The following is a 27,435-nucleotide window of genomic DNA, read 5'->3' as shown; positions in this document are numbered from 1 at the left end:
CCCTTATCTGCACCTGCCCTCACCACCCTAACCTGTGGGCGTGCTGCTGCTGCGCATGCTCAGCTGACCAGGACACTCCTGCACGTGGCCGTGCTGGGAGTTCCACGATGCTAACTGCCCCTTTCTCCTCCTGCTGCAGCCTCAGGCCCAGAGCCAGCAAGAGATATCCGCTGCGAGTTCTGTGGTGAGTTCTTCGAGAACCGCAAGGGCCTCTCGAGCCATGCACGCTCCCACCTGCGGCAAATGGGTGTGACCGAGTGGTACGTCAATGGCTCGCCCATCGACACATTGCGGGAGATCCTGAAGAGACGGACCCAGTCTCGGCCTGGTGGACCTCCCAACCCACCAGGGCCAAGCCCGAAAGCCCTGGCCAAGATGATGGGTGGCGCAGGTCCTGGCAGCTCACTGGAAGCCCGCAGCCCCTCGGACCTTCACATCTCACCCTTGGCCAAGAAGTTGCCACCGCCACCAGGCAGCCCCCTGGGCCACTCACCAACTGCCTCTCCTCCTCCCACGGCCCGGAAGATGTTCCCAGGCCTGGCTGCACCCTCCCTGCCCAAGAAGCTGAAGCCTGAACAAATTCGGGTGGAAATCAAGCGGGAGATGCTTCCAGGGGCCCTTCATGGGGAGCTGCACCCATCTGAGGGTCCCTGGGGGGCACCACGGGAAGACATGACACCCCTGAACCTGTGTAAGTGTGACCCTGCAGTAGAGCAGGGAGAACGGTTGGAGGGGTCTCCTCCCTGCCTCCCCTTGGGGGTATCCAGAGTGCCGAGGGTTAAATTAGAAGGGAGGACGTGCAAGTAGAGAGGACACAGGGTCAGCTATGTATTCCTGCTGTGCAGACCCCTGTAACTGATAATGCTTGCTGCTCAATTGTCCTTCGTTCATTTGAGAAGGATTGTGTCATTCAGTGATGACAGAAAGGTTCCATTTCTTGTGCCATTTCAATCAATTGGTAGTGTCTGTCAGATAGAGTCCTAGGGAGAAAGACTGCAGGGATCAATTAGTGATGTCTGCCATGGCAGGAGAGTAGGGACTGGCAGTGAATGTCTGATCTGTGTCTTTCTGACATTCCTGGTAATTAAGTGCTTAACATTTGGAGTCAAGTGTGGGTTAAGATCTCTCTTCCTCCACAGTCTAGCTCTATGTGACCTTGGGCAAGTTTCCTCATTTGGAAGATGGAGATCAGCATAGTCCCAACTCTGGTTTTCTTGAGGATTAAGTGGGATAAAGCACTTAGCACAGCACCTGGTTATAGAAAACTGTGCCGTCATCATAATGTCACTTGCTTGCCTGTTGCACCAGCACTGTGTTCATTCTACTCTTATTGGATGCCCACTGTGTGCTGAGTAGGTGACGGCAGCCCAGGCTATGCCTTAGCACTCATGTGCCTTGTGTACCAGTTCTGTACCCCATGCTCAGAACTGTTCCCATTTTAGACCCTCCCATAGTAACACTGAGAGGGAGGGGTTTTCATCTCCATTTTGCAGAGGAGGAAACTGAGGCTCAGAGAGGGAAAGTGGCTTGCCCAGGATCACACAGGGAGATATCTTGAAGCTAGCTAGAATTTGAGGTGACAGAACAAGTAGAAGAACCAGAGGTACATAAGGGCCTTTGGAGGCCCAGAAGAGGGAGCAAGTCATTGCGATCTGGTGGGTGGTGTGGACCGGGGTAGCTAGGCAGCTGGCACTGATACGGGGGCTTTGAGCTTAGAGGCTTCCTGCCCGCAGCTGCCACCTCCTTCTCCTCCTCCTCCTCCTCCTCCCCCCCCACCCTGGATCCCCTGCAGCGTCCCGGGCAGAGCCGGTGCGCGACATACGCTGTGAATTCTGCGGTGAGTTCTTCGAGAACCGCAAGGGCCTGTCGAGTCACGCGCGCTCCCACCTGCGGCAGATGGGTGTGACCGAATGGTCCGTCAATGGTTCGCCCATCGACACACTTCGAGAAATCCTCAAGAAGAAATCCAAGCCGTGCCTCATCAAGAAGGAGCCACCGGCTGGAGACCTGGCCCCTGCCTTGGCTGAGGATGGGCCTCCCACTGTGGCCCCTGGGCCCGTGCAGTCCCCACTGCCGCTGTCGCCCCTGGCTGGCCGGCCAGGCAAACCAGGTGCAGGGCCGGCCCAGGTTCCTCGAGAGCTCAGCCTGACGCCCATCACTGGGGCCAAGCCCTCAGCCACTGGCTACTTGGGCTCAGTGGCAGCCAAGCGGCCCCTGCAGGAGGACCGCCTCCTCCCAGCAGAGGTCAAGGCCAAGACCTACATCCAGACTGAACTGCCCTTCAAGGCAAAGACCCTTCATGAGAAGACCTCCCACTCCTGTAAGCAGCGGGTGGCAGGGTCCTGGGAGGGCGACCGCCAGGGCCTGCCAGGCCAGGCAATGCCACAAGAGTGCACACTGACCCCAAGTGGGGCCCCCATGGCTGGGTCTCTGTGGGAGGTGGGATTGGCATCTGGCCTTGGCAGTGCCGTCTGGGTGCACCTGCCCACTTTGGGCTGTGGCTCAGCAGCACCCCCTCCACCCCGCAGCCACCGAGGCCTGCTGCGAGCTGTGTGGCCTTTACTTTGAAAACCGCAAGGCCCTGGCCAGCCACGCACGGGCACACCTGCGGCAGTTCGGCGTGACTGAGTGGTGCGTCAATGGCTCGCCCATCGAGACACTGAGCGAGTGGATCAAGCATCGGCCCCAGAAGGTGGGCGCCTACCGCAGCTACATCCAGGGCGGCCGCCCCTTCACTAAGAAGTTTCGCAGTGCTGGCCATGGCCGTGACAGTGACAAACGGCCATCCCTGGGGCTGGCACCCGGGGGCCTGGCCGTGGTCGGCCGCAGTGCCGGGGGGGAGCCAGGGCCTGAGGCTGGCCGAGCAGCTGACAGTGGTGAGCGGCCTCTGGCAGCCAGCCCACCAGGCACTGTGAAGGCCGAGGAGCACCAGCGGCAGAACATCAACAGTGAGTGCTGGTGGAGGAGGGTGGGAGGGCAGCGGGCACCTGCCAGGCCTACCCAGCCATGCCCCAGGCACTCTGCTGTGGCCCTTTAGTCCAGTTGCTTACCCATTCACCTGTTTGTCCGAAACCCCACCCATCCGTCTCCCATCCCACCCGTCCATCCAGGCAGCATCTATCCTCAGCTCTGTGTATTTCAAGTCTCTGCAGCGTCCACCCCTCCAGCTCATCTCCGGTCCTTCTTCCCACCTTAGAATTCGAACGCCGACAAGCCCGCCCTCCAGAGGCCTCTGCAGCCCGGGGAGGCGAAGAGACCAATGACCTACAGCAGAAGCTGGAGGAGGTGCGGCAACCCCCACCCCGAGTCCGGCCGGTTCCCTCCCTGGTGCCCCGGCCCCCACAGACATCACTTGTCAAGTTCGTGGGCAACATCTACACCCTCAAATGCAGGTAGGCTGCCCCTGGGGGAGGGAGGGAGACCACTAGAGTGGGCCTTGGTCACTCAGAGCCTTGGAACAGGACACAGTCTGGTGGGAGCTGGGAGGTGTCACCTCAGTGTCTGCCCTTGGGTGTGGTGGAGCCCAGGCTAAAGGCTGACACCCTGAGCTTGGTAGCCTGGGAGACCTGGGTTCAAATCCCAACTCTACCACTTACCAGCTTAGTGACCTCAGAGAAGGACTTACCTGCTCCTTACCTCAATTTTCCCACTCATAAAAGCGGGTGATAACAAACCTACCTTACAGATTTGTTACGAGGAATAAGTGAATTTAATATTTATAAAGCACTCAGAACTGCCTGGCACATGGTAAGTAAGCACTTAACTAGTGTCTGGCTCAAGAAAAAAGTAGATCTTAGTTAATTCTTACCAGAGTCCACAAGTACATTGGAGAGGAGAGAACTGGGACCCTGAGACGTGAGGTGACTCGCCTGAGACCACACAGGCCAAGTCAGAAGTCAGAGTCAAACCCAAGTTTTGAGCCACGGAGCTTGGGCTCCAGGCCTCTGTGCTGTGAGGCCTCTTTAGGTGCCAGGAAGACAGGAAGAGGAGGGGGGCCTGGCTCATTGGGTAAGATTTGCTTCTCTGAGCCCTCTACTGTCTCAGATTCTATGTATCTGTCAGATGGCAGGGGGACCTGGAAGCCCGGTAGCCCTTACCCGGCACCAGTGACTTCCTGAGCATAGAGGCAGGGGTCTCTGTGAGACCTTGCCTGACCCCATGGTGAGTGGAGGTGGCTGTTCATGGGAAACACCTGACCTCTGGGTCCCTCTTCCCCCACCTTCTGGGCTTGCTCTGTCCACACCGAATAGCAGCAGGTGTGCCAGGGGCATGGGCAAGGCTATGCTTCCACCTCTCCTCACAGCCCTGGCCACTCCCTCTCTCTCTTCCCCCACGCAGGTTCTGTGAAGTGGAATTCCAGGGGCCCCTCTCCATCCAGGAAGAGTGGGTGCGGCACTTACAACGGCACATCCTGGAGATGAACTTCTCCAAAGCGGACCCCCCACCTGAGGAGTCCCAGGCCCCGCAGGCACAGACAGCGGCGGCAGAGGCTCCCTAACACAAAAGCATTCCAGATCCCCTCTTGTGCCACCTCTGTCTCCTCTTCTTCTCCTCTGTGCCCTCGTCCCTCTTCCTCTTTCTTTCCGTTTCCAAAGGAGCAAGCCAAAACCTCAAACCGGCGCCCCTTGGGGGCCGGGCACACTACAGCCAGGGCGCCGGGAGCCAGCTAGCCGCCCTTCCCCCAGCCCAAGGACTCTGGGGCCACAGGGTGTCTTCCTTCAGCCCATGCCCACCTGGTCCAGCAGGGGCAGCAACCAGGTCTCTGGTAGCAGCCGATTTGGTCACAGGGGAAGACAGCACTCCGTCTAGCAGCCAGGCAGGGCGATGTCTGCCATCCGTGGCCATTTGCAAAGACCCCAAAGACCCCTGTTCTGGTTCATTCTCGCCCCCATGAATATCCTCTCACACGCATGTACATGCGAACACACACACGCACCTCGTGAGACCCGGGATCTGCACCGGACCCCCAGTTCCCGGGTCAAACGACCACATCATGCCACGGTGCTTGCTCAGGGGAAGCCATGCTCCCTCTGTGGGGCCTGCTAGGGCCTGGGGGCCCTTCACTGAGCCCACAATGCCACGGAAATCCTTGTGGGCTGCCCCCCAGAGGGGCCTTCCCAGCTGGGAAGAGCTCAGAGCTGACAGCTGCCTCCTGCCATGTCAAGGCCCCCCAAAGAGCCTCAGGGGCTCTGGGGCCCTGGAGGGTGGGGTGGGGGGGTGGGACTCTCCTCCCCCACTCCTGCCCCCTCCCCCTTTTCACTGTTGCTTTCTATGTATAGCTCCCTAGACCTTTCACTTTTTTAAAAACGCGTTTTGTGTAGAGAATAAGGAACGTGAATCTTTTTATTTTGCAATCCTGGGCCAGCTAGAAGCCGGGAGCTGATTGACCTTTTAACTTTTTTCAGTGGCCACATTTTGGTTATTGATGTACCTAGAAGTATGTAAATTAGATTAAATTTCTCTTCTGGAAACGCCCCGGGGCAGGCGGCCAGCGTGTGTTTTTCTGTCGAGTGGACAGGCTGGCATTGGCTGGCAGCCGGGACTGGGATCGGGGCCTCCTCTGTGCAGAGCCATGGAGGCCCTGGGTTTTCCCATTGGCTGCCAAGCCGACCAGATGCAGCAGGGGATGAGCCCAAGTTCCTTTAATGCCATGGCTGGTGTGGGGGCTCTGGCTGGCTGGCCAAGTGGCTCCAGTGAGCAGATGAACCAGGGTTCAGGGTAGCCTGTCTGGGAAGGGAGCCAGGATCAAGAAGCAATTGAGGCTAGAGGAGCTTATCAAGGGCAGCAGCTACCATCGAGGGTGTCAGGGACCCACTGGGAGCATTTGGGGGGGCCAGGAGGGGTGTAGAGAGCTGGAACTGGCCTGCTTTCAAGACATGACTTCTAGTTAAGACACGTGCACCCCTGACTCAAGAAATGCGGGGAAAGAAGGAGCTGCTGGCTCTTTGCGATGTTATTTATTTTCTCTCACTGCAAATGTTTATTGAACATTTCTGAGATTTTAAGAGATTTCGTTGGCTGCTCCTTCTTGTTTATTGCATGTGGTTTTTCAGCTCACCGTTTTCACTAAACGGCCAAGTGCAGGAAAGTAGGAATGACTTCATGGCATGTGAAGAGCAGGGGCCACCTCTACCCCGAGCCCTGCTTTCCAGGCCCTCCCGCCATACCCCTGCCTGGGAAGGAGGGTTAAATGACAAGCCCACAAGGGTGGTCTTGGCCTACACATCTGCTCCTGTGGGGTCAGGATGCACATCTCGCCTGGTGGCAGAAGGTCGCAACCATTTCTGTCCATTCTGTGCTGTGGGGGGATGGGTGTATCCAAGACTTAGGGAGCAGGGAGAGCATCTTGTGAGCTGACTCAAAGGTGTATCTTCCTCTTTCAACTTTTCATTAGTTTTTATTTTTTGAGACGGTCTCATTCTGTTGCCCGAGCTGGAGTGCAGTGGTGGGACCTCGGCTCACTGCAGCTTCTGCCTCCTGGGTTCAAGCGATTCTCCTGCCTCAGCCATCCAGGTAGCTGGGATCACAGGCATGCACCATCACGCCCGGCTGAATTCTATAATTTTTGTAGAGACGCAGGTTTCGCCATATTTCCCGGGTTGGTCTTAAACTCATGAGCCTCAAGCGTTCTACCACCTCAGCCCTCTAAAGTGCTAGGATTGCCCGTGTGAGCCACTGCCTGGCCCATAAGTCAGTTTTTAAAATATAAAAGTGGTATAGGCTATATGTAACAAAAAAAATTCAAATGATTTGAGAGCTTATAAAGTCACATGGCAAGTTCCTTTCCACCCATCATGCTGTGAAGTGCAGGTCATGTGTGTCCTTGAAAGTCACCTCCAGCTCTTAGCACAGGGGGATGTTTTCCTAAAACTTTCTGAGCATTACTCTTCTCTGCTCAAGCCATTTTAATGCACCTCAGGCAGCAAAGTTTGAACCTTTGACCGATGCTCTCCGTGAAGGTGTTTGATGTTAACGAAATCAAATCAGGGTACAGTGATGGCTGTGGCAAGTGCCATGAAGGAACAAACCTGTAGGACGCAGAAGTCATGTCCTGGGGCCCTGCCTTAGTTGGGAAGACAGGCAGGTATCCCTGAGGCTGAGGGAGATGAACCCCAAAGTCAGAGTGCTTACCCATCAGAGCTCTGCTTCATGTGTGGAGTTGCTCAGAATGCGTAAGTGGCTTTGTTCCACATAGCAGCAAGCTCTGCATAAGCCTCATTTGCGTTGGAGGAGTTTTATTAAACCATTTTATCATGGAGAACTCCAGCTATACAAAAGTAGCACAAATAGTAAAATGAACCCTTATCCTTCAATTACCAACCCATGACCAGTGTCTTAAGCTGTGAGAGATTTATCTTACAGCTCCTTGCTTTCCTCTTTTCTCTCTACCTGTCTGAATTGTGTGAAGCACATCCCGGCCATAAGATCAGTTAACTTCTTAGTATTTCAGTATGTTTCTCTGAACGTTTTAAGGGCCACCATTACACCTAAAAAAATCGACAATATCGAGAAGCAACAGCATACCTTAAAAAAAAAAAAAAAAAAACTTAGAGGAAGAAGTGTAGAAGTCATAATTGAGCAACTTGAGTTTTCACAAACACACGTTTAGTACTCTCTTCAGTTTACCTCTGTCATCTCTAGAAATTATGAGATGTCCCTGGCAGAGGTTTCCACATGCCCAGGAAACAGGCTGAGAACACGACTGGTGCCCGGCTGCACTGTTTCAGGATCTCTGGAGTCCAGAGTGTTTTAGAAGCAAAGTCTCCATTTTAACACGTAACTGTCAAGGACCTTGAGCAAATAATGAGTTCCAAGCTTCAGTTTTAAGTGGGGATTAAAAGCTTTTTGCAGGTTTGAAGGAGCATTTGAATGACGCACAATACAAACAGAATTATTACACATATAAGCATATGCCATATAAATAGATTATTGTTTTCTGACGAATAATAACATTTATTCAGTGCAATGGCGCCGGAATTATTTCTTCACACACATTTTGTCACGTAACGTTGGAACGTGTGTTCAGCATCTTGTTTGGCGCTGAGTTTTAGTTTTCTCAGTCCAGCATGGGTTTGCTATGATCGTTTTGGAACTGAAGGCCAGAGAAGTCAAGAGACTTAGCTAGGTTTACCCAGTTCTTCTGTGGTGGAGCTGGATCCCAGCCAAGCCCTGAGCCGTAGACCCGGCTCCCTCTGGCGGGTCTCCAGGGTACGGACGCTCCTTCAGCTCGCCGCGCTTGAGCCTTGGGCCTTTCCGTAGTGCACAGCCCTGCCCCCTCAAACTCTATAGGACTCCACCTCTCTGCCGGCTTGTATAGGCCAATCACTGAGGGCTTAGGATAACAGAAGGAGGTGGGGTCAAGGCGGGGCTCTTAAGAGATTGGCAGCAGTTTCCAGCCACTGACATGAGGAGGCGCTGAGATAGACAGTGGTTCCGTCCAATAGATGTGAAGCCGAGGCCGTCATGAGCCAATGCGGTCGGGAGGCGGGGCTTCTGGTGTGTGGCTTGTGTGTGTGTTGTCTGTGGAAGGGCCCCTGGGGTTAGCAGCCGCTATCGCAGGGTTGGATGTGCAGAGCATCAGCGGTCGGCGTCCTCGGATGTTGTGTTGGCCGCCACCATGAGCTACACAGGTGAGCCTGGCAGGATGGGGTCGGGCTCTGTGTGGGGACAGGACAAGTACAGACGGATGCCACACCAGGCTCGCCCGCACCTCCCCTGGGGCCCTGTCACTGCCCTCCCTGCAGTCACAAAATGGCGCCGCTGGCCCGTCTCCTCAGGGTCGCTCCCCTCATGCTTCGTGGCCTCAGCTCTCTGTACCTGCAGTCGGCGTCCCGGCTCCCAGCCGCCTGAGATCTTGGCTCCTGTCGCCTTTGTCTGTGGGTCCGGGGCCTCAGCGCACGAGGTGTCCTCCCGCACCATCTCCGTCCCTGGCCTGCGCTCCTCGGACCTCGACGCCTTAGGTCTCCCTTTCTCAGGTCTTGGTCCTTGCGAGCAGTCAGTAGGCTCGGCTGCCGTTGCCATTGTCGCGTCCTCCCCCGCGCAGTTTCTCTGCAAAAACGCCGCAGCTCTGCACCCCAACCCCGATCCCACCCACCACCCCCTTTTGTCTATTTCAGAACTGGGAGAGGCGCCAGGCCCTAGGGGGATAAGTAAACATTTGAAGGGTTTGGGCTGAGCGGGGAGCCTTGGGCCTTGGGCCCTGGGCCCTGAGGGGCTGAACTGCAAGGAATGACAAGGTTCCACATTAATTCCCTCTACGTCTGTCAAATGAACCGTGTCCGGTGCAGACTGAGCACTGGGAATACTGACAAGAATTCCTCAAGCAGCTTAGAGGCAAGGACGGATCTTAATAGGCAAATAAGCAAGTGTAGGAGATACATTTTAGGGTGGTCAGTATCCTGCGGGGGTCGCTCCACTACATGGAGTGTTTGGGGCCCTCGGTAAAGAGGTGACATTTGAGCAGAGACCTAAATGGACTGAGGGAATAAAGTTACCTGACCCAGGGAGCATTTACTGTAAAAGGCTTATGGCCAGAAACTGCCTGGCTTGTTAGATCAGCCAGGGAGGCCAGTGGGATTTGAAAGGGAGAGTGGGTGATAAGATCGAGAGCCCCTCTCCCCACTCCCTCTGTGATATGCTTGGGTGACTGTAAATCATCACTGGGTGAATTGCCAAGGCCTCCTGGGTTTGCCTTGGCAGTGACTGATAAGGCTTCTCAGCCAGGAGACTTAGACAAGGCCTCCCCACTTGGTGAGGGTATTATAGGCTTGAGCATGTGTGGTTGCCAGGTAACCTGTATTCTACTTGGAATGTTGAGAACTGAGAATAGAATGTAAGTCTCTGGGACTTCTTTGTAGGCGGCTTTATGTTGGCATAGGCAAGAAGGTAGTGCCAGTCTCCTCTACCCTGGCTCCGAGGTCAGAGCTTGCCAAGAACCCCAGTTTTTGTAGCAACCATCCCCCAGCCCGGTGGGTTCTCATCCAGGGGTGATTCTGCCCCCAGAAGACATCTAGCAATGTCTGGAGACATTTTTGGTTGTCACATATGGGCGTGGGAGTGCTGCTGGCATCTTGTGGATAAAGGCCTGGGATGCTGCTATGCTACAGTATACACAGTGACACCCACCGCAAAGAAGTATCTGGCCTCAAACATCAGTAGTGCCCAGGTTGGGCAGCTCTGCCTGAGTCTTTCTGTAGCTTTCCTAGTTCAGGACGAAAGACTGTAGGGTTGTTACTGACATCTCTGAGATTGGGGTATAATTCTCACCAAATCTTAGCAAGAACTGGAAGACAGTTTCATGGTTTTTAAAAACAGGACTGCTGCTGGGCATGGTGGCTCACGCCTGTTATCCCATTGCTTTGGGAGGTGGAGGCAGGAGGATCACGAGGTCAGGAGTTTGAGACCAGCTGGAACAACATGGTGAAACCCAGCCTCTACTAAAAATAAAAAAGTAACCGGACATAGTGGCACATACCTGTAATCCTAGCTACTCAGGAGGCTGAGGCAGGAGAATCTCTTGAACCTGGGAGACAAGAGGTTGCAGTGAGTCAAGATCACGCCAGTGCACTCCAGCCTGAGCCACAGAGTGAGATCCATCTCAAAAACAAACAAACAAACAAAACAAAACAGGACTGCTGAAGGAACCAGAAGATGAATGAGTAATAGATGAGGAAACTGAGTTAGAGAGGTCACTAATGACCAAACCTGAATTTCAGCTCTAGATCTTGTCTGTAGTTCTGGGTTTGGGTGAGCACTGAGAGAGCCAAGCTAATAAAGTAATGATTAGTTTTTTCCTTGATCTTGATACACTGAAAACCACAGTCATTTATGATATTGAGTCTTTCCCTTTTAAGAAGTAGGGCACTTAAAGTCAAAGGCATTTTAAGTCACATTTCAGACAGCTACTAGCTTTAAGGGTAAGACTTAGAGGCCTTGAAGCAAATGTTACCATTATTAAACATAAAGGGTGATTGATAAATCTTTTTATTAACTCGCCCTGCTTTTGAACCCAGTTACTTTATTTATACGTGGGAAAGGAAGCTGCATCTCTAGCACTGAGAGGGGAAGAGGAGAGCAGTGGAAAACAGGACAGAAATATCCAGAATCAGGCCCTCAAACAAAGATCTGAAATGCTACCACACTTGTCATAGAAACATTTATTATCTCACACCGCTTCTTTTGTTTTTTCTACTTTACTATCTTAAATTTGGTTGTACACACCGCTTTTTTTTTTTTTGAGACAGAGTCTCACTTTGTCACCAGGCGCCAGGCTGGAGTGCAGTGGCACAATCTCGGCTCACTGCAACTTCCACCTCCTGGGTTCAAGCAATTCTCCTGCCTCAGCCTCCTGAGTAGCTGGGACTACAGGCACACGCCACCACACCCAGCTAATTTTTGTATTTTTAGTAGAGATGGGGTTTCACCATGTTGGCCAGGATGGTCTCCATCTCTTGACCTCATGATCCACCCGCCTCGGCCTCCCAAAGTGCTGTGATTACAGGCCTGAGCCACCGTGCCCGGTCCACACCACTTCTTTATGTTTGGAATGGACAGGTGATTCTGCTGGGTGGTTCTAGCTTGAAATATCAGGAGATTATATTTAGGATCTCTGCCTGGACTATAGTCATCTGAAAGCTTGACTGAGACTGGAGGTTTTAAACTTAAACTCCCATGCCTGGCAGACTGATGCTGGTCGTTAGTTCTTTGCTCCATGGATTTTCTTAGGGCTGGCTGCTGGAGGCTCCTCACAACATGGTGGCTGGTTTTCCCCAGAGTGAATGGCCCCAGAAAGAGCAAGGCGGAAATCCCAGAAGTCGCACTTAGTCATTTCATAAACCTTATTGGTTGCACTGGCTACCTCTATTAGTTGGGAGGGGACTACATAAAGTCAACAGACAAGAATTATTGGAGACCATCTGGGAGGATGGTTGTCACCCTACTCTTGGCTCCGATAGTAGAGGTTGGAGGCAACCTAACCTAATTCCAGTTATCCTTTAATTTTTGTCACTCTGTGTTATTCCTTCAAATAAGACTCTTTTTTTTTTTTTTTTTTTTTTTAAATCAGACATGGTGGCTCACACTCACACCTGTAATCTCAACATTTTGGGAGGCCAAGGCAGGAAGATTGCTTGAGGCCAGGAGTTTGAAGATGAGCCTGGGCAACACAGCAAGACCCTTGCTCGATTAAAATTAAAAATAAAAAAATTAGCTATGGAAGGTAGAGGCTGCAGTGAGCCATGATTGTGCCACTATGCTCCTGCCTGGATGACAGCAAGATTTGGGAAGGTTTGCTGGAGCCCAGTTCAACGTTGCAGTGAGCTATGATCATGGCACTCCACTTCATGTCCACTTCAGCCTGGGCATCTGAGCAAGATCCTGACTCAAAAAACCATATACTCTTTATTTATTTTTTTTATTGAGACGAGTCTTGCTGTGTCTTCCAGGTTGAAGTGCAATGGCACAACCTCCATCTTACGGATTCAAGTGATTCTCCTGCCTTAGCCTCTTTAGAAGCTGGGATTACGCGCCTGGCCAATTTTTTTGTATTTTTAGTAGAGATGGGGTTTCACCATGTTGGCCAGGCTAGTCTCAAAGTCCTGACCTCTTGATGAGGCTGCCTTGGCCTCTCAAGGTACTGGAATTACAGGTGTGAGCCACCACGCCTGGCCGTTTATCCCTATACTTTTTTTTTCTTTGAGACGAAGTCTTGCTCACCAGGCTGGAGTGCAGTGGCATGATCTCAGCTCACTGCAACTTCTACCTCCTGGGTTAAAGCAATTCCCCTTCCTCAGCCTCCCGAGTAGCTGGGACTACAGATGCACTCCACCGTGCCTGGCTAGTTTTTTTGTGTGTTTTGGTAGAGACGGGGTTTCACCACGTTGGCCAGGATGGTCTCAATCTCCTGACCTTGTCATCCACCCACCCTGACCTCCCAAAGTGCTGAGATTACAGGTGTGAGCCACTGCACCTGGCCTATACTTCTTTTTTAAAAAGGAAAAAGAAGGAAAAGAATAAAACTGATAAGCTTTTTTGTTTTGTTTTGTTAAGACAAGGTCTCACTATGTTGCCCAGGCTGGAGTACAGTGGCACAGTCATAGCTCACTGCAGCCTCTACCTCCTGTGCTCAAGTGATCCTCCCACCTCACCTCAGCCTCCCAAGTAGCTGTGACTATAGGTGCATGCCACCATGCCTGTCACAAGAGAGATTGGCTGCTAAAAGCAAGGAGAGCTGCTACAGAACTAGAAATTTATGGTCTCAAAGTGGGAGGATTGCTTAAGCTCAGGAATTCAAGACCAGCATGAATAACATAGTGAGACCCTGTCTCTCCAAAAAAAACCCCCAAAATTAGCTGGGCCTGGTGGCATGTGGCTATAGTCCCAGCTACTCACTCAGGAGACTAAAGGAGGAGGATCGATTGAGCCTGGGAGGCTGAGGCCACAGTGAGCAGTGATTGTGCCGCTGACCTGCAGCCTGGGTGAGACTACTCCCCCACCCATCTCCAATAAACAGAGAAAGAAAGAAATCCATGACCTGACAGCTTTATAGGGCCATATAGGGCATATTTTATTTTTTCATTCAGACAGAGCTAATCCAGCTGTTAAATTGTACCAAGAGAACACTTTATAAGCCAGATAAGAATTTATTCATAATAGGAACCACAATTAGCTGAAGAAGGGCCTGCTCTGTGATCTTTGCAGACAGTATTATGGAACAGAATGTTAACCTGGTACAGGGGATAGAGTTAGAGCAGAGACTGCCATTGATCTCAGAGGGTTTGATGGATCGTCTTTCCTTCCTAGGGAAGAACCAGGGCCCCTCTCGCCTGATGTTTTGCTCAGCAGCTTGCTGGCTGTATTCATGTGAGGATGTGGTAGGCTGTCTGTCATTTGCAGTTGCAGTACTCATAGACCACATAATCTAAAGTCTGAGGCCATTTTACTGGCCTTTTGAATGGATTCCTACCCTCTTTACTTACGGAAGGTAGAAGACTGGATCTGTGTACCTTCAGTTTTAGCTTTCCTCAGGGCCCAGTCCCTCCACTGGAAAGTGAAGAGGAAGTTGGGTTCACAGTTGGAACCCTTAGAGCTAGATGTATTTTGGAATTTTAGCTTATTAAGAGAAGTCACGTGGGATCTGGGGAAGTACCTTGTATTTAAATACACTAATTCCATACTAAGTAGGACAAAGAAAGATTGTAAATGTCCTCACAGGTGAAAACGGCTCCAGCATGAGTTTTGGCACCACACTGGTGGAGAACTCTTGGTCTTCAGACCCTTTTGGACCTGGGGAAATTGCAGAGAAAGGGATCTTGCCCACCTGCCCTATTGCCTGTAGTGAGGATGAAATGCAATCATTGCAGATAAAGGTTCTTAGCACCCTGCAGGGAGAGCACTTGTTCAGTGTTAGCTGCTGCTGCTGTGGTCTTAAGAGATAGGAGAGAGACTGTCAACAAATAAGAGGATGCCTACAAGCTATTAAAGGCATAGGCTTTAATTTTCAGGTCATAAATTGACTCTGATGGGAAAGGCAAATACTGCCTCTTATGGTATCTGTCATAATTTCAGTGTTGAGAGAAAATTATTCAAAAGTATGTATTTCTAGCTGTAGGGTTTTTTTCTTAATGTAGTTTTAAAGCAAGTTTCAGGATTAGGATTAATCATAGCTGTAGCAGCAGTGCTTTCTGATAAAGGTTCAAATTTTATTTACTTGACACCAACTTGTTTTGTTTTATTTCATTTATTTATTTATTTACTTTGAGATGGAATCTTGCTCTGTTACCCGGGCTTGAGTGCAGTGGCACTATCTCTGCTCACTACAATCTCTGCCTCCTGGGTTCAAGCAGTTCTTGTGCCTCACCCTCCCAAGAACTTGGAGATTCCCAAGAATTGCCACCATGCCCAGCCAATTTTTGTATTTTTACTAGAGATGGGGTTTCGCCATGTTGGCCAGCCTGGTCTCCAATTCCTAGTCTCAAGCAAACCACCCACCTTGGCCTCCCAAAGTACTGTGAGTACAGGCATGAGCCACCACGTCCAGTCCTAATTTATTTTATGTTGAGAAATAGTTTGAGAGTTGAGAAGATAGGAAATTTTATATATAAATAATACTTATGTCCATATGAACATGCCAACCCCAAATAATTACTTTTAAGAAGTAATTGTTTTTTTTGTTTTTTTTTTTCGAGACAGGGTCTTGCTCTGTCACCCAGGCTGGAATGCAGTGATGCAGTGGTACAATCATAGGTCACTGTAGCCTCAACCTTCTGTGCTCAAGTGATTCTCCCACCTCAGCCTCCCAAGTAGCTAGGACTACAGGCGTATGCTGCCACAGCTGGCTTTTTTTTTTTTTTTTTTTTTCTAGAGATAAGATTTCGCCCTGTTACCCAGGCTGGTCACCTTATCCTCCCAAAGTGCTGGGATGACAGGCGTGAGCCACCGTGCAGGGCCCAGAAATAATTGTTATATACACTTTTTAATGGGAAAACTAAAATATAAAGTAGTCTGTATGTCAGATTTAGGGCAGGGAGAGAGGATATTATTTGCTTTAACATGGTTTTAAAGCTAACTTCCATCCTTGTTTGAATTCCAAGTGGCTCACCTTTCAGGGATTTGAATATTTTCCTCATTTAACAGAATGATAACTTGGGTACTCATTTATCAAAATAGGTTGCTGACTTAAATGTTTAAAAATTTTTATTTGGGGCCAGGCTCTGTGGCTCACGCCTGTAATCCCAGCACTTTGGGAGGCTCAGGAGGGTGGATTGCTTGAGCCTCAGAATTCAAGACCAGTCTTGGCCACATGATGAAACCCCATGTCTACAAACATTAGCTGGGCATGATGACAGGAGCCAGTAGTCTCAGGTTGGGAGGCTGAGGCAGGAGGAGGATTGTTTGAGCCTGGAAGGTCGAGGCTGCAGTGAGCCATGATTGTGCCATTGCACTGCAGCCTGAGTGACAGAGCAACACCCTGTCTTTGAAAAGTAAAATAATTTTTTATCTAGTCCTGGTATAGCAAGTTAAACATGGCCTGCCTTTCCATTGGTTCATCTTTTCTGAAGGTCTAATTAAAGGGTGGAATCTACAGGTTTTGGTGGCTTCTCATTGAGAGAAGGGCCTGCTAGCAAGTCTAAGTCTATACCAAAGGGTAGTATTAGGTCATTTCCCTGTGACTTGCATGGGGAAATTAACCCCACTGTCTTTATGTTTAGGCTTTGTCCAGGGATCTGAAACCACTTTGCAGTCGACATACTCGGACACCAGCGCTCAGCCCACCTGTGATTATGGTAAGTGTGTGCCTCTGGTGGGAATTGAAGTGTTCTGCAGAACAACTCCTTGTCTTCTTAGTTGCCTTTGATGTCACCCTGTCATGCCCTTTTTTTTTTTTTTAGAGACTACAGGCACAAGCCACCACGCTCAGCTAAATATTTTTTTTTTAGTAGAGACGGGGTTTCACCATGTTGGCCAGGATGGCCTCAATCTCTTGACCTCGTTATCCACCCGCCTCAGCCTCCCAAAGTGCTGGGATTACAGGCGTGAGCCACTGCGCCCAGCCCCTGTCGTGCTTTTTTAAACCTAAACTTGTGTGAAATGGTGTGGCCATTTGAATAGCTAGTGCTTCTCTTTGGGGCAATGATGGAAAACATAGCTGTGTTCCTGAGCAAGTTAGGCTCTTTGATAAATGGCCTGGCTTCAAATCCCCATGAGGGAGGGACTGGGAGTCAAGAGTGGCCAATTAAAATCCAAAGGAGGCCAGACTCTCATTCTGTTCCATTGGTCTAGACATCTAAACTTTCTTCAGAAATGGTCTGTGTATTTTTAGTAGAGACTGGTTTCATCATGTTGGCCAGACTGGTCTTAAAACTCCTGACCTCTCGTGATCTGCCTGCCTCGGCCTTCCAAAGTGCTAGGATTATAGGCGTGAGCCACCACACCCGGCCCACAAATACAGTCTTGATTACTGGATAGTATTAATCTTGAAATGTGAGTCCTCCAGGTTTGGTTTTTTTCCGATATTGTTAGTTTCTTTGCTTTTACATATAAATTTTAGAATCTGTTTATCAAGTTTTAAAAAAATTTCTCCTGAGATTTTGAGTGAGAGAGTCTTGAGTCTATAGATCTATCAAATCTATAGAATCTATAGATCAGTTTGAGATTAGTTTGAGAAAATTGAATCTTAACAACATCAAGTCTTCTGATTCATGAACACAGTATGCCACCTCACTAATGTAGGTCTTTGACTTATTAGTGTTTTGTAGTTTTCAACACAGATCCTACACATATTTTGTTAGATTTACGCTTAAGTTTTTCATGCTTTTAGTACCATAGTACGTTAAAAAATTTCCAATTCATTGCTGATATTTAGAAATTTATCGCTGTTTGATTTGTAGTTTTACCTTGTAATATTTGAAATTTGATATATAGATTGACCTTGCAATAAACCTTGCTAAGCTCACTACTTCTAGTAGCTCTTTCGTAGATTTGTTTTAGATTTTTTTACATACACCGTTGTTGTGAAAGAATAGAAATGGATTTATTTTTCCTTCTGGCTTGAATTGCAAAAACAATATAACATTTAATAACATTTTGAAAAACAGTCAACCAAGACCCTGCCATGTTAATATTTAATTTTTGTCAGCTTACTAATTACATGTAGTTTAATAATTTATAGGTGGATAGAATTGTGAGTCCTGCTTTATTTTGTTGGGTTTTTTTTTAAGATATGGTCTCACTCAGTCGCCTGCTGGAGCACAGTGGCGCAATTTCAGCTCACTGCAACCTCCACCTCCCAGGCACAGGCGGCCCTCCCACTTCAGCCTCCTGAGTAATTGGGACTATAGGCATGCCCTACCAGACCCAGCTAATTTTTGTATTTTTTGTAGAGATAGGGTTTTACTGTGTTGCCCAGGCTGGTCTCAACCTCCTGAGCTCAAGCAATCTGCCTTGCCTGCCCCACCTCCCGAAGTGGTAGGATTATAGGTGTGAGCCACTGCGCCTAGCTGTCCTCCTTTATTTTATGTTAGAAGCATTTCCTTGTACTATATAAGGCATAGTAAATTTTTTTTTATGCTTACATGATATGTCACTGAGTAGCGTAGGTAGACTATAATCTGATCAACTATTACCTTAAAGTTGAATATCGAATGGTTTTCTATTTTTGGTCCATAAATATCACTTACTGTGACCAGTGTTCTTTTTTCTTTTAAAAATTATGTCCTTAGCCAGGTGCGGTTAAGATGAGAGGCTGAGATGGGAGGATCACTTGAGCCCCCAGGAGTTTGAGACCAGCTTGGGCAACACAGTACAACCCTATCTCTACAAAAAATAGAAAAAATTAGCCAGGGATGGTGGTGCATGCCTGTAGTCCTAGCCACTCCAGAGGCTGAGGCAGAAAGGTCACTTGAACCCGGGGAGTCAAGGCTGCAGTGAGCTGTGATCACACCACAATACTGCAGCCTTCTACACCTTGTCTCAAAAAGAAAATATATATATATATATATACATATATATCTTTAAGGATATGTATATCTATGTATATATCCTTAAAATTTCCTTTGTCAACCATGATTTCATCCCTTCTGGGGATGGAAATGAATTGGGGTGTTCTTTCAGAAAGAGCAGGTCTTGGGGAGTCCCTAAACACCAGTCTAGATGAAGGCTTCCTTCTGAAGGGACCCAGCTGGGGTGTCCCATCAAGGAGTCTGGGTTGCTCCAGGCATAGCAAGTGGCACATAGTGTTTTCCTGTAGGGATTCCTGAGAGTTGGCCATCGTGGGAGGCCCTGCCTGTCTTTAAAACGTAAAGTGTTATTCACATAGTTGATGCCTCCTTCCTTTCCTTGTGCCTTCGCACTCTGTTCTGGCAGATCCTCAGGAGGTGAAGCCTGTGGTAACTATGTAATAGCCTCACAAACAGCCCTGATGGTTCTGCCTTTGCCTCCCTATGCTGTTTTCTTTAGAATAGCTAGTGCGCACCATCCCTGGTACAAACAGTCATGTGGCCAGGTAGCTGCCTGGGCTACCTGTGTGTTTTTTTTTGTTTGTTGGTTTGGTTTTTGTTTTTTAAGGGAGTCTTACTCTGTCGCCCAGGCTGGAATGCAGTGGCTTAAACTCGGTTCACTGCAATGTCCGCCTCCCGGGTTCAAGCAATCCTCCTGCCTCAGCCTCCCAAGTAGCTGAGACTACAAGCCTGCACCACCATGCCCAGCTAAATTTTTTTTGTATTTTTAGTAGAGATGGGGTTTCACTATGTTGGCCAGGATGATCTTGATCTCCTGACCTCGTGAACAGGTGTGAGCCACCACGCCTGGCCAAGAGTTCAAGCAGTTCTTGTGCCTCAGCCTCCTGAGTAGCTGGGACTACAGATGTGCACCACCATGCCCAGCTAACTTTTGTGTTTTTGGTAGAAATGGGGTTTCACCATATCAGCCAGGCTGGTTTCACAGTCCTGATCTCAGGTGATCTGCCCACCTTGGCCTCCCAAAGTGCTAGGATTACAGGAGTGGGCCACTGTGCCCGGCCTTATGCATTGCTCTTTATGTGGCTCTGCCAGCCTCTCTTGCCTGTCAGAATGGCTCCTTAGCCACTCCTTCCTCAGCCACCACTCCTGGCTGACCCATGCTGCTCTCTGACTATTAGTGTCTCCCTTAGCAACAAGCAGGTCTCCGTGCCTGAGCAGTGCTTGGGACTGCAAGCCTCTGTTCCTGTGCCCAGGGAATGCATCAACAGTTAGATGAGAAGCCTCTGTTTTGGTTTCTCCAGCCCAAGAGTTTTTGTTTTGTGAGCTCTCTTGTTAAACATAGTGGTCATCAGCAGTTCCTCAGCTTCTCTCGAACTTCTTCCCATTTTGTTTGTGTACTGGGTCGTGGAGGAACCCGAGTGCAAGACAACAGCCTGCCTGTTGCCTCTTTCTCTTTTTTTCAGTTGACTTACACTCGTCCTGCTCTGATCTGGCTTCTGGCATTCATTGTCCTGCTGTCTGTCTCACTGAGCTTTGGTCCCCTGCCCTGGGGATAAGCATGTCCTCTGTCTGCAGGGCAGAGATGACATGGAATTGGAAGCAACTATTGGGTCTCACTAGAGACCCAGGGAAATGGGTCACCTGCTCTGTGCCCTCCTTTGGGGAACTGTGTGTTTGACTCAGAGTTCCCAGGGGACTTTACACTGTGTCAGTTCTCAGTGGCTTTATGTTCCTGAAGGAAAGAAGTTTTATTGTGTGTTGTGATTGAATCCAGAGCATATTAAGTTTATAATCCAGATCATTCTCTCCACAGCTTTTCTAAGGCAAAGCGTTGCCTCTTGGGCTTCTCCCACTGATGTGTTCCAGCACAGCACAGTTTACAATTCAAGGGCTTGTTGGCCCTCCCTTTTAAGGCCGAGTCTTGGGGGACTGGGATTGGGTTTTCTGCTGTAAACTGATTAGCACTTAGCCTGTGTCATGGAGGTCATCTTCTAATTCTGGCGCTTTAATCGAGGAGTATAGCAGCCAAGTTCCTTAGCTGAGAGTGTTGGGAACAGAAGGCTCCTTAAATAACAGATGCTCAGAGCCACAGGCAGCCAGGCACCAGGGAAGCAAGTAGTCTGGGTCATTTGTATAGTGCTCACCAGCTCAAGGCTTCTCATTTAGGGGAGATGCAGCCTGTTCTGACCAGTCACATCCTGGGAATAATTGTCTTTGTGCCTGAATTAAGCTCTTGTATTGTAAGCAAGTATAGATGTAATTGCCCTTTTACTTTTTGTAGGATATGGAACTTGGAACTCTGGGACAAACAGAGGCAAGTATCATTCCTTTGATTGCTGTCTATCCCTTGGGGTTGTTCTGGCTATTTCTCTGCTGCTGCCCCACTTGGCCAAGGTTGGGAGCGGGGAGGGGGCGTGTTTCTGGGGTTACCTGCTCCTTAACAGGAGGCCCTCATCAGAATGGCAAGGGCCAGAGCCGGGTGCCATGGCTCATGCCTGTAATCCTAGCACTTTGGGAGGCTGAGGTGGGTGGATCACCTGAGGTTAGGAGTTCAAAACAAGCCTGGCCATCATGGTGAAACCCCATCTTTTAAAAAAAAAAAAAGAATGGCAAGGGCCCATCCGGACTCAGTGACTAGGGTCTCCTGTCTCTGTGACAGAAGGTGCCCTTGTATCTGTGTTTGTCTGTCTGCCTCCCCTCTGCCTGCCCCTACCATCTGTCTGGCTCTGTCTCCCTCACTGCAGGCTACGAGGGCTATGGCTATGGCTATGGCTATGGCCAGGATAACACCACCAACTATGGGTATGGTATGGCCACTTCACACTCTTGGGAAATGCCTAGCTCTGACACAAATGCAAACACTAGTGCCTCGGGTAGCGCCAGTGCCGATTCCGTTTTATCCAGAATTAATCAGCGCTTAGATATGGTGCCGCATTTGGAGACAGACATGATGCAAGGAGGCGTGTATGGCTCAGGTGGAGAAAGGTGAGTGGAACCCTTGTCTAGGGGCTGAGGCTCTGCAGGGGTGGTTCCTGCCTGCTGCCTGCTGCCTTTTCCTCTCTCAGTGTGCCTCTGTGTCTGCTCCTCCCTCTACTTAGTGCTGCTGTGGCTCCCAGCGGGGTCTGTTGCACTTCCCATCTCTGACTTGTGTCTCCTCTCACCCATCCTCAACCCCTGCCACACTGCCTGGTGGTCAGCCTTTCCCCAGCTTGGAGTGGGAGGAACAAGCCCAGATTGGGCTGACTTCACTATGTTCTCAAAAACAAAGTGTTGAGGCTCCCCTCCCTCCAAGGACAGCCATTTGGAATTCTCTCAAGACTTTGCCTCCTGTGCTGTATCAGGGCAGGACAGATGGAGTTTGGTGTAAAGGGTGGGACCAGCCTTTGGGGCTGATCACTGCGAGCTGGGCCACCCCCACGTAACCACGTAAGGGTTGGGGCTGGTGTGGGCAATTCCTGGTTTCTCTCCTGTGCCTTTCAAATGTGTAACTGATGGAAGCACACCTGTGAGGAACTGCTGCTGTCCTCATTTTGCAGGTGGGGAAACAGAAGTGCAGGCAGGTCATACCCCAAAGGCATGCAGCAAGTACATGGTGGGGCTGGGCCTCACGCACCAGATCTGCCCTAATCCAAAGCATCATGCTGTGGGTGTTTGTCATTAACTGAACTGGACTTGGCCCAGGAGTGCTTGTGCCCAGTGCGAGGCTTCAGTGAGGAGGGCAGGTGTATCTGTAGCAGGGGATACAGTGGAGCTTCAACTAACAGATGAGTGAAAGCTGAGAGTCGGGAGTCACCTGACCAGGCTCTGGTGGGGCCAAATGAGGCCCCAGAGCTGTAGTGTCAGGGCATGGGACAGGCACAAGGGGACTTGATGCCATGGGCTCTGTAACTCCTGGCCCAACAGCTGCAGCACTTGAAGCTAAAGGCTTGGTGTATGGGGCTTGGGCTTGTGTTGCTGCTGTGCACCTTCTTGCCACAGCCTGGAGTTGGGGATCGGGGAAGCAGAGCGATGGCAGCACCAACTGCTGCTCTTACAGTTGCTGGTGCCTCCTGGTGGCCTGGGTTTAGGAAATAGCATATAAGGGGAGCCCTTGTGCCTATGAGGTGTGTGGGTTCCAGGCCTGTGGGGGTGTGGGCTGTGGGCTGCAGTCATGGTTAAAAGCTCTCTAAGTGCCCTCTGTGTCCTGGGAAGAGGTCTGGACTGCCTTCCCAGTTGCAATATAGGGTATATAGAGTTTGGTGTCTGGCTCTGGGCTCCAGGCTTGATGTGATACAGCTGTTTTTCTTGTTCCTGGGCAAGCTCTTAGTGTCTTTCCTGGGAAATACCCTTTTGTCTCAGTTATTTTGGTAATGAGGGACTTTGCAGGGTTTGAAGGTTCCCCAGTTACGAGGGACAAGAACATAGTGTTTCCCATGGGCATCATCAGCCTCATTGCCTGCATATTCATTGTGCTGGAGCTGCCTGTGTCCTGCAGGGTGCTGAGGTGCTCCACCCTGGCCCACCGGGAGCAGCCTCCGGCATTGCGGCTCCCACAGATGGTGCACATGTTCCCAAGAGCTGTGAAGCAGCTCTGCCCCTTGTTGAGACTCACTGGACTAGAGCCTCCACCCCAGTTTTCAGTCCTTCTTAGGGTCCCTAAGCCAGTGTATGGCTACGTTCAAGCTTGGGGCAGTGGTGCCCCTAGATAAGCTGAGAGGCTGGAACTTTTTAATTGGCTTTTCTGAACATTGAGCCTGCCCACCAGGACAGGGTGGGTGCTGGACTGGGAGATTGTGGGGAGGGCAGGAGCAGTCGCCTGGAGGTGAGGGACCCTGAGGGGCTCCACCTGATGCTCGTCCCATGCCTCTGCAGGTATGACTCCTATGAGGCCTGTGACTCAAGGGCCGTCCTGAGTGAGCGTGACCTGTATCGGTCAGGCTATGACTACAGCGAGCTTGACCCTGAGATGGAAATGGCCTATGAGGGCCAATACGACGCCTACCGTGACCAGTTCCGCATGCGTGGCAGCGACACCTTTGGTCCCAGGGCGCAGGGCTGGGCCCGGGATGCCCGGAGCGGCCGGCCGATGGCCTCGGGCTATGGGCGCATGTGGGAAGACCCCATGGGGGCCCGGGGCCAGTGCATGTCTGGTGCCTCTCGGCTGCCCTCCCTCTTCTCCCAGAACATCATCCCCGAGTATGGCATGTTCCAGGGAATGCGAGGTGCGGGCGCCTTCCCTGGCAGCTCCCGCTTTGGCTTTGGGTTTGGCAATGGCATGAAACAGATGAGGCGGACCTGGAAGACCTGGACCACAGCAGACTTCCGGGTGAGTGGAGACAGCCTTCCCCTCTGGGAAGCTTAGTTCCTGCTGGGGCGGAGCTAAGGGCCAGGAGCCATGCTCTCTGACATGGCTTCCCCTCTTATTACCCAGACCAAGAAGAAGAAGAGAAAGCAGGGCGGCAGTCCTGATGAGCCAGATAGCAAAGCCACCCGCACGGACTGCTCGGACAACAGCGATTCAGACAATGGTGAGCTAGACAGGTGGTACTGGGCAGCTGCCCCATGCCTCCTGGGGCTCCTGGGCTGAGCCTACCTCTCTCTTCCCTTTCAGATGAGGGCACCGAGGGGGAAGCCACAGAGGGACCTGAAGGGACCGAGGCTGTGGAGAAGGGCTCCAGAGTGGTAAGTGTCCCTGGCTGCGCATTTTCTATCTGCAGGAAGGGTGAGCTGGGCTGAAGAGTGGTGCTCTCCCTGGGGGCTAGAGACAGTGTTGTGTTAGTTCTGTGTGCACAGTGACCAGCATGGGGAGGCAGTGTGGTCTGGCAGAAAGCACAGGCTGCCAAGCTGGAGGCACAGTTTCCTTGTTGGAAAATGGGACAAGCCTCCTGTGCACCAGGTAGTGGGAGGATGTGAGGTTCCTAGCACACAGCTAGACCTTGTCATTTACAGCCATTGTAACTGGGCTACTCTGAGCCACCCTGCCTGTGGGATAGCCCTATTCTGTCTGTGGAGCAAGCAGCCATTTTGCCATATACTGTTGCTCTAATAAACTTGGTTTCTTTAAAAAGAAAAGAAAGGCACCTGTTTTAAAGTTGGAATTTGAAATTATTAGGACGGAGAGGACGAGGAGGGAAAAGAGGATGGGAGAGAAGAAGGAAAAGAGGATCCAGAGAAGGGTGAGTTTTCTTGGGGTGCCTGGTGCTGGGGTGGCTCTTCCAGGGGTCACAGTGGGTGGGACCCAGCTGAGGGCAGGGTTGTGGCAGATATGCAGCCAGTTGGGGACCTCCCTTGTGGCCCCGGGTGTGCACTGGCAGGGGGCTTTCTTTCGCCACCTCCTCCCCCTTCCCACCCTTCCCACTCTGCCTCCTTCTTCCTTGGTGGAGGCTGTGTATGGTGGTGACCCCTGCCTAGCACATTGGTTTTGCCTTCAGATGGGGGCAGTGAGTAAAAGTGTGGGGAACCCCAGGCACACCCCCTGCCCTCAGTCCCTCAGTAATGTGCAGTTCCAAGTCCTCAGTGGCTGGTGTCCAAGCTGGGACCCTCGGTGCAGTTTTTACGGCTCTGGTGTGCGTGTCCTCTCCCTTAGCGCCTCTCCAGCCCCTGTTGGGAGTCCGTGTCCCCCCACCTGAGTGATGAGCGCCAGCAGGTACCTAACAGCAAATCCAGCCTCAGCCCACTGTTGCCGCGTTGCCCGGTGGGGGGTGGGCAGGGCCATATGAGCAGCCTCCCTGCATCCCACCACCTGGCCCCTCTGAACATGTGCCAGTGTCCCCACCAAGATAGCCCCTGTTTGCTTTCCAGCATCCTCTTTGCCTACTGCACAGAGAGTGTGGGTGTCCTGGAGAGTGGAGGGGTTAGCACCTGGCTCCCACTCTTTGGGGCCTAGGCCAAGCCCGGGATACTCAGCCCTGCTCATGGCCAGAGGCCTTGCTTGGACACCTGTTCTCGATGGACCCTCGAGTGGACAGTGTGTGTTTTAGCCAGAGGTCACAGGGCCTGCCCTGTCCTGGCAGAGCCAAACTGGTGACAATGCCCATCTGCTCCCACAGGGGCCCTGACCACCCAGGATGAGAACGGCCAGACCAAGCGCAAGTTGCAGGCAGGCAAGAAGAGTCAGGACAAGCAGAAAAAGCGGCAGCGAGACCGAATGGTGGAAAGGTAACCAGCTTCCCTCCACCCCTCTGCCTCTGCCTCACTGTGGGGCTGCTGCCAGGAGAGCAGGGCCATAGCTCTGCCAGCTCGCCGCCCTCTGGCCTCCCTTGGGAGCCACCACCTGCTCAGCCGTGCATGGACCCTGCTTCCCGCCAGGCCCAGCTCCCAAGGCCTGACTCATCCCCTGCCCCTCTGCGGCCGCCTGGCGACCGCTGGCATCTGTGGCCCGAGACCCGACACCGCTCGGCACCGTTGCTCCGAAGCTCTGGCGCTAGGTCACTCGGCGCACGAACCCCAAGGTGCACTGGGGGCCTGATGCCCCTGAGGGAGGGGGCCAGCTCATCAGAGACTCAAGGTCCAAGGCGCCTGTGCCACCCCAGCTAGCTGCCAAGAGGCCGCCGCCATGCCCAGGAGAGATGGCAGCACCTGTGGGCTGTGGCAGCCTCGGGCCTGCCCTCTGCCCTGCCCGCTGGCCCTGTCAGGCTGGGCCTGTCTTCGGCTGAGCCCTTCACGCCCCTTGGTTGGGTCTGTCTGCCCTCAGGGCTCCCGCACTGGCGCTTGCCTCCTCCGCCTCAGACTCTTGCTCTTGCTGGACCTTCCTCAGCCTCGCCGGCGCCCGGCCCCTGGGCTCTCCAGACAAAGCTGACCCCGTGGCCCAGATAAGGACGTCCGGCAGAGGTAGGGACCCGCCCTGAGGTCTCGGTGGCGGCTGGCCTCCTCCGCCCCTTGCCACGGCGGCCTGCTCCGGCCCAGGCCCCAGACCCCGGGCTTCTGCTGTGGACACCAGGCCCAGACAGAGCACCTCGCCCAGGTGACTCCAGGCTGCCCTCTGGCAGGCCGGGCGGGCGCCCTCCTTCCAGCTCAGACTGGTCTCTTCTTGGAAGAGGAAGATGAGGCAGCAGGTGCCCAGGCCTGCCTGCCTCCCATCCCTCCCGACACCACCCCCAAGCATTCTGAGCAGAGGATGGGCTGGGCCTTTGAGTCCCCCAGATCCCAGAAGGACGATGCAGCACCTTTTCGGGCCCTGCCTCAGGACTGCGTACTCCACTCTGCACCTCAGTGCCACCTGGCTCACGCCAGGGCATCCTTCCTTCTGGTCCCCACCTGGGCCAAGTGCACACGCTCCTGCCCAGCCTTGGTAGCAAGGCCCTCCATCAACCTTCCAGCGACTCGTTGCCTGTTGCAGCAGCTGCTGTCTCAGGCTTCAGCCTCCTGCCTGTGGGAAGGAAGAGCTCCTCCCCTGTCCCCTACGTGGCAGTATCTGCAGCCTGCAGACTTTCTGGCCCTTTCTACTCCCAACCCCACTGGTCCTAGCCTGTCCCTCTGCTGGGACCGTACTTCAGAAGCCCATGAGCAAGGCCTATTTCAAGGCTTGTGTCTGGGTTGGGTGAGGCGGCAGCAGTGTCCCCTGGGACACTTGCAGCCTCAGCCCATTGTTTCCTTCCTGTGGCAGGATCCAGTTTGTGTGTTCTCTCTGCAAATACCGGACCTTCTATGAGGACGAGATGGCCAGCCACCTAGACAGCAAGTTCCACAAGGAACATTTTAAGTATGTAGGCACCAAGCTCCCTAAGCAGACAGCTGACTTTCTGCAGGTGAGCCTTGGAGTAACAGCCACTCTTAGTTTCTTGGACCCCTGAGAACAGAAGGCGGCCCATACGAACCTCTGTATTCCTTGCAGGAGTACGTCACCAACAAGACCAAGAAGACAGAGGAGCTCCGAAAAACTGTGGAGGACCTTGATGGCCTCATCCAGCAAATCTACAGAGACCAGGATCTGACCCAGGGTGAGGAGATTCTAGCCCACTTCCACCAGGCAAGGCCTCAGCCCGCCCTCCTGATTCTCAGT

At 51.8% G+C, this 27,435-nt stretch overlaps 3 protein-coding genes across 28 annotated transcripts in view; 2 read left to right on the top strand and 1 right to left on the bottom strand.

The window, feature by feature from the left end:
* Positions 1-6,024, top strand: part of WIZ (WIZ zinc finger) — a 28,394-nt gene extending 22,370 nt beyond the window's left edge. For all 22 annotated transcript variants that reach the window (XM_054250478.2, XM_078358972.1, XM_054250477.2 and 19 more), the window contains 5 exons: positions 140-691; positions 1,793-2,320; positions 2,529-2,948; positions 3,197-3,392; positions 4,339-6,024. In XM_054250478.2, coding sequence (XP_054106453.2) covers positions 140-691; positions 1,793-2,320; positions 2,529-2,948; positions 3,197-3,392; positions 4,339-4,498 — 1,856 coding nt within the window. In that variant the 3' untranslated portion in view covers positions 4,499-6,024. The remainder of the gene's footprint in view (positions 1-139; positions 692-1,792; positions 2,321-2,528; positions 2,949-3,196; positions 3,393-4,338) is intronic.
* On the bottom strand, positions 5,943-9,058 carry LOC144580719 (uncharacterized). The gene is made up of 2 exons (XM_078359001.1): positions 8,818-9,058; positions 5,943-8,657 (listed from the first exon to the last, which is right to left on the bottom strand). Exons 1-2 carry the CDS (start codon positions 9,019-9,021, stop codon positions 8,541-8,543), a joined length of 321 nt encoding a protein of 106 aa, XP_078215127.1. The 5' UTR covers positions 9,022-9,058; the 3' UTR covers positions 5,943-8,540.
* AKAP8L (A-kinase anchoring protein 8 like) overlaps positions 8,501-27,435 on the top strand; it is a 31,718-nt gene continuing 12,783 nt past the window's right edge. For 4 of the 5 annotated variants that reach the window (XR_013530730.1, XR_013530731.1, XM_002761844.7 and 1 more), the window contains exons 1-11: positions 8,501-8,630; positions 16,209-16,283; positions 20,737-20,769; positions 21,200-21,440; positions 23,307-23,760; positions 23,866-23,962; positions 24,046-24,116; positions 24,547-24,610; positions 25,484-25,592; positions 27,040-27,181; positions 27,268-27,373. Coding sequence is in view for 3 of the 5 variants with exons in the window: in XM_002761844.7 (XP_002761890.1) it covers positions 8,618-8,630; positions 16,209-16,283; positions 20,737-20,769; positions 21,200-21,440; positions 23,307-23,760; positions 23,866-23,962; positions 24,046-24,116; positions 24,547-24,610; positions 25,484-25,592; positions 27,040-27,181; positions 27,268-27,373 (1,405 nt within the window). In the remaining 2 variants the exon portion in view is untranslated. The remainder of the gene's footprint in view (positions 8,631-16,208; positions 16,284-20,736; positions 20,770-21,199; positions 21,441-23,306; positions 23,761-23,865; positions 23,963-24,045; positions 24,117-24,546; positions 24,611-25,483; positions 25,593-27,039; positions 27,182-27,267; positions 27,374-27,435) is intronic. The other variant, XM_008987439.6, reaches the window with a different exon arrangement.

The sequence above is a fragment of the Callithrix jacchus genome, chromosome 22 (genome assembly GCF_049354715.1).
Source record: "Callithrix jacchus isolate 240 chromosome 22, calJac240_pri, whole genome shotgun sequence".
Classification (NCBI taxonomy): domain Eukaryota; kingdom Metazoa; phylum Chordata; class Mammalia; order Primates; family Cebidae; genus Callithrix; species Callithrix jacchus.
Note: the sequence above shows the minus strand (reverse complement) of the source record. Positions and strands in the feature narration are given on the sequence as shown.

What these genes read in the sequence shown, in the direction of transcription:
- LOC144580719 (XM_078359001.1), bottom strand. Translation starts at nt 9,021, where the DNA reads ATGGCAACGGCAGCCGAGCCTACTGACTGCTCGCAAGGACCAAGACCT. An exon ending in AGCCGGGACGCCGACTGCAG is followed by an intron (nt 8,658 to 8,817) that starts GTACAGAGAGCT and finishes GTCCCCACACAG; the next exon opens with AGCCCGACCCCATCCTGCCA.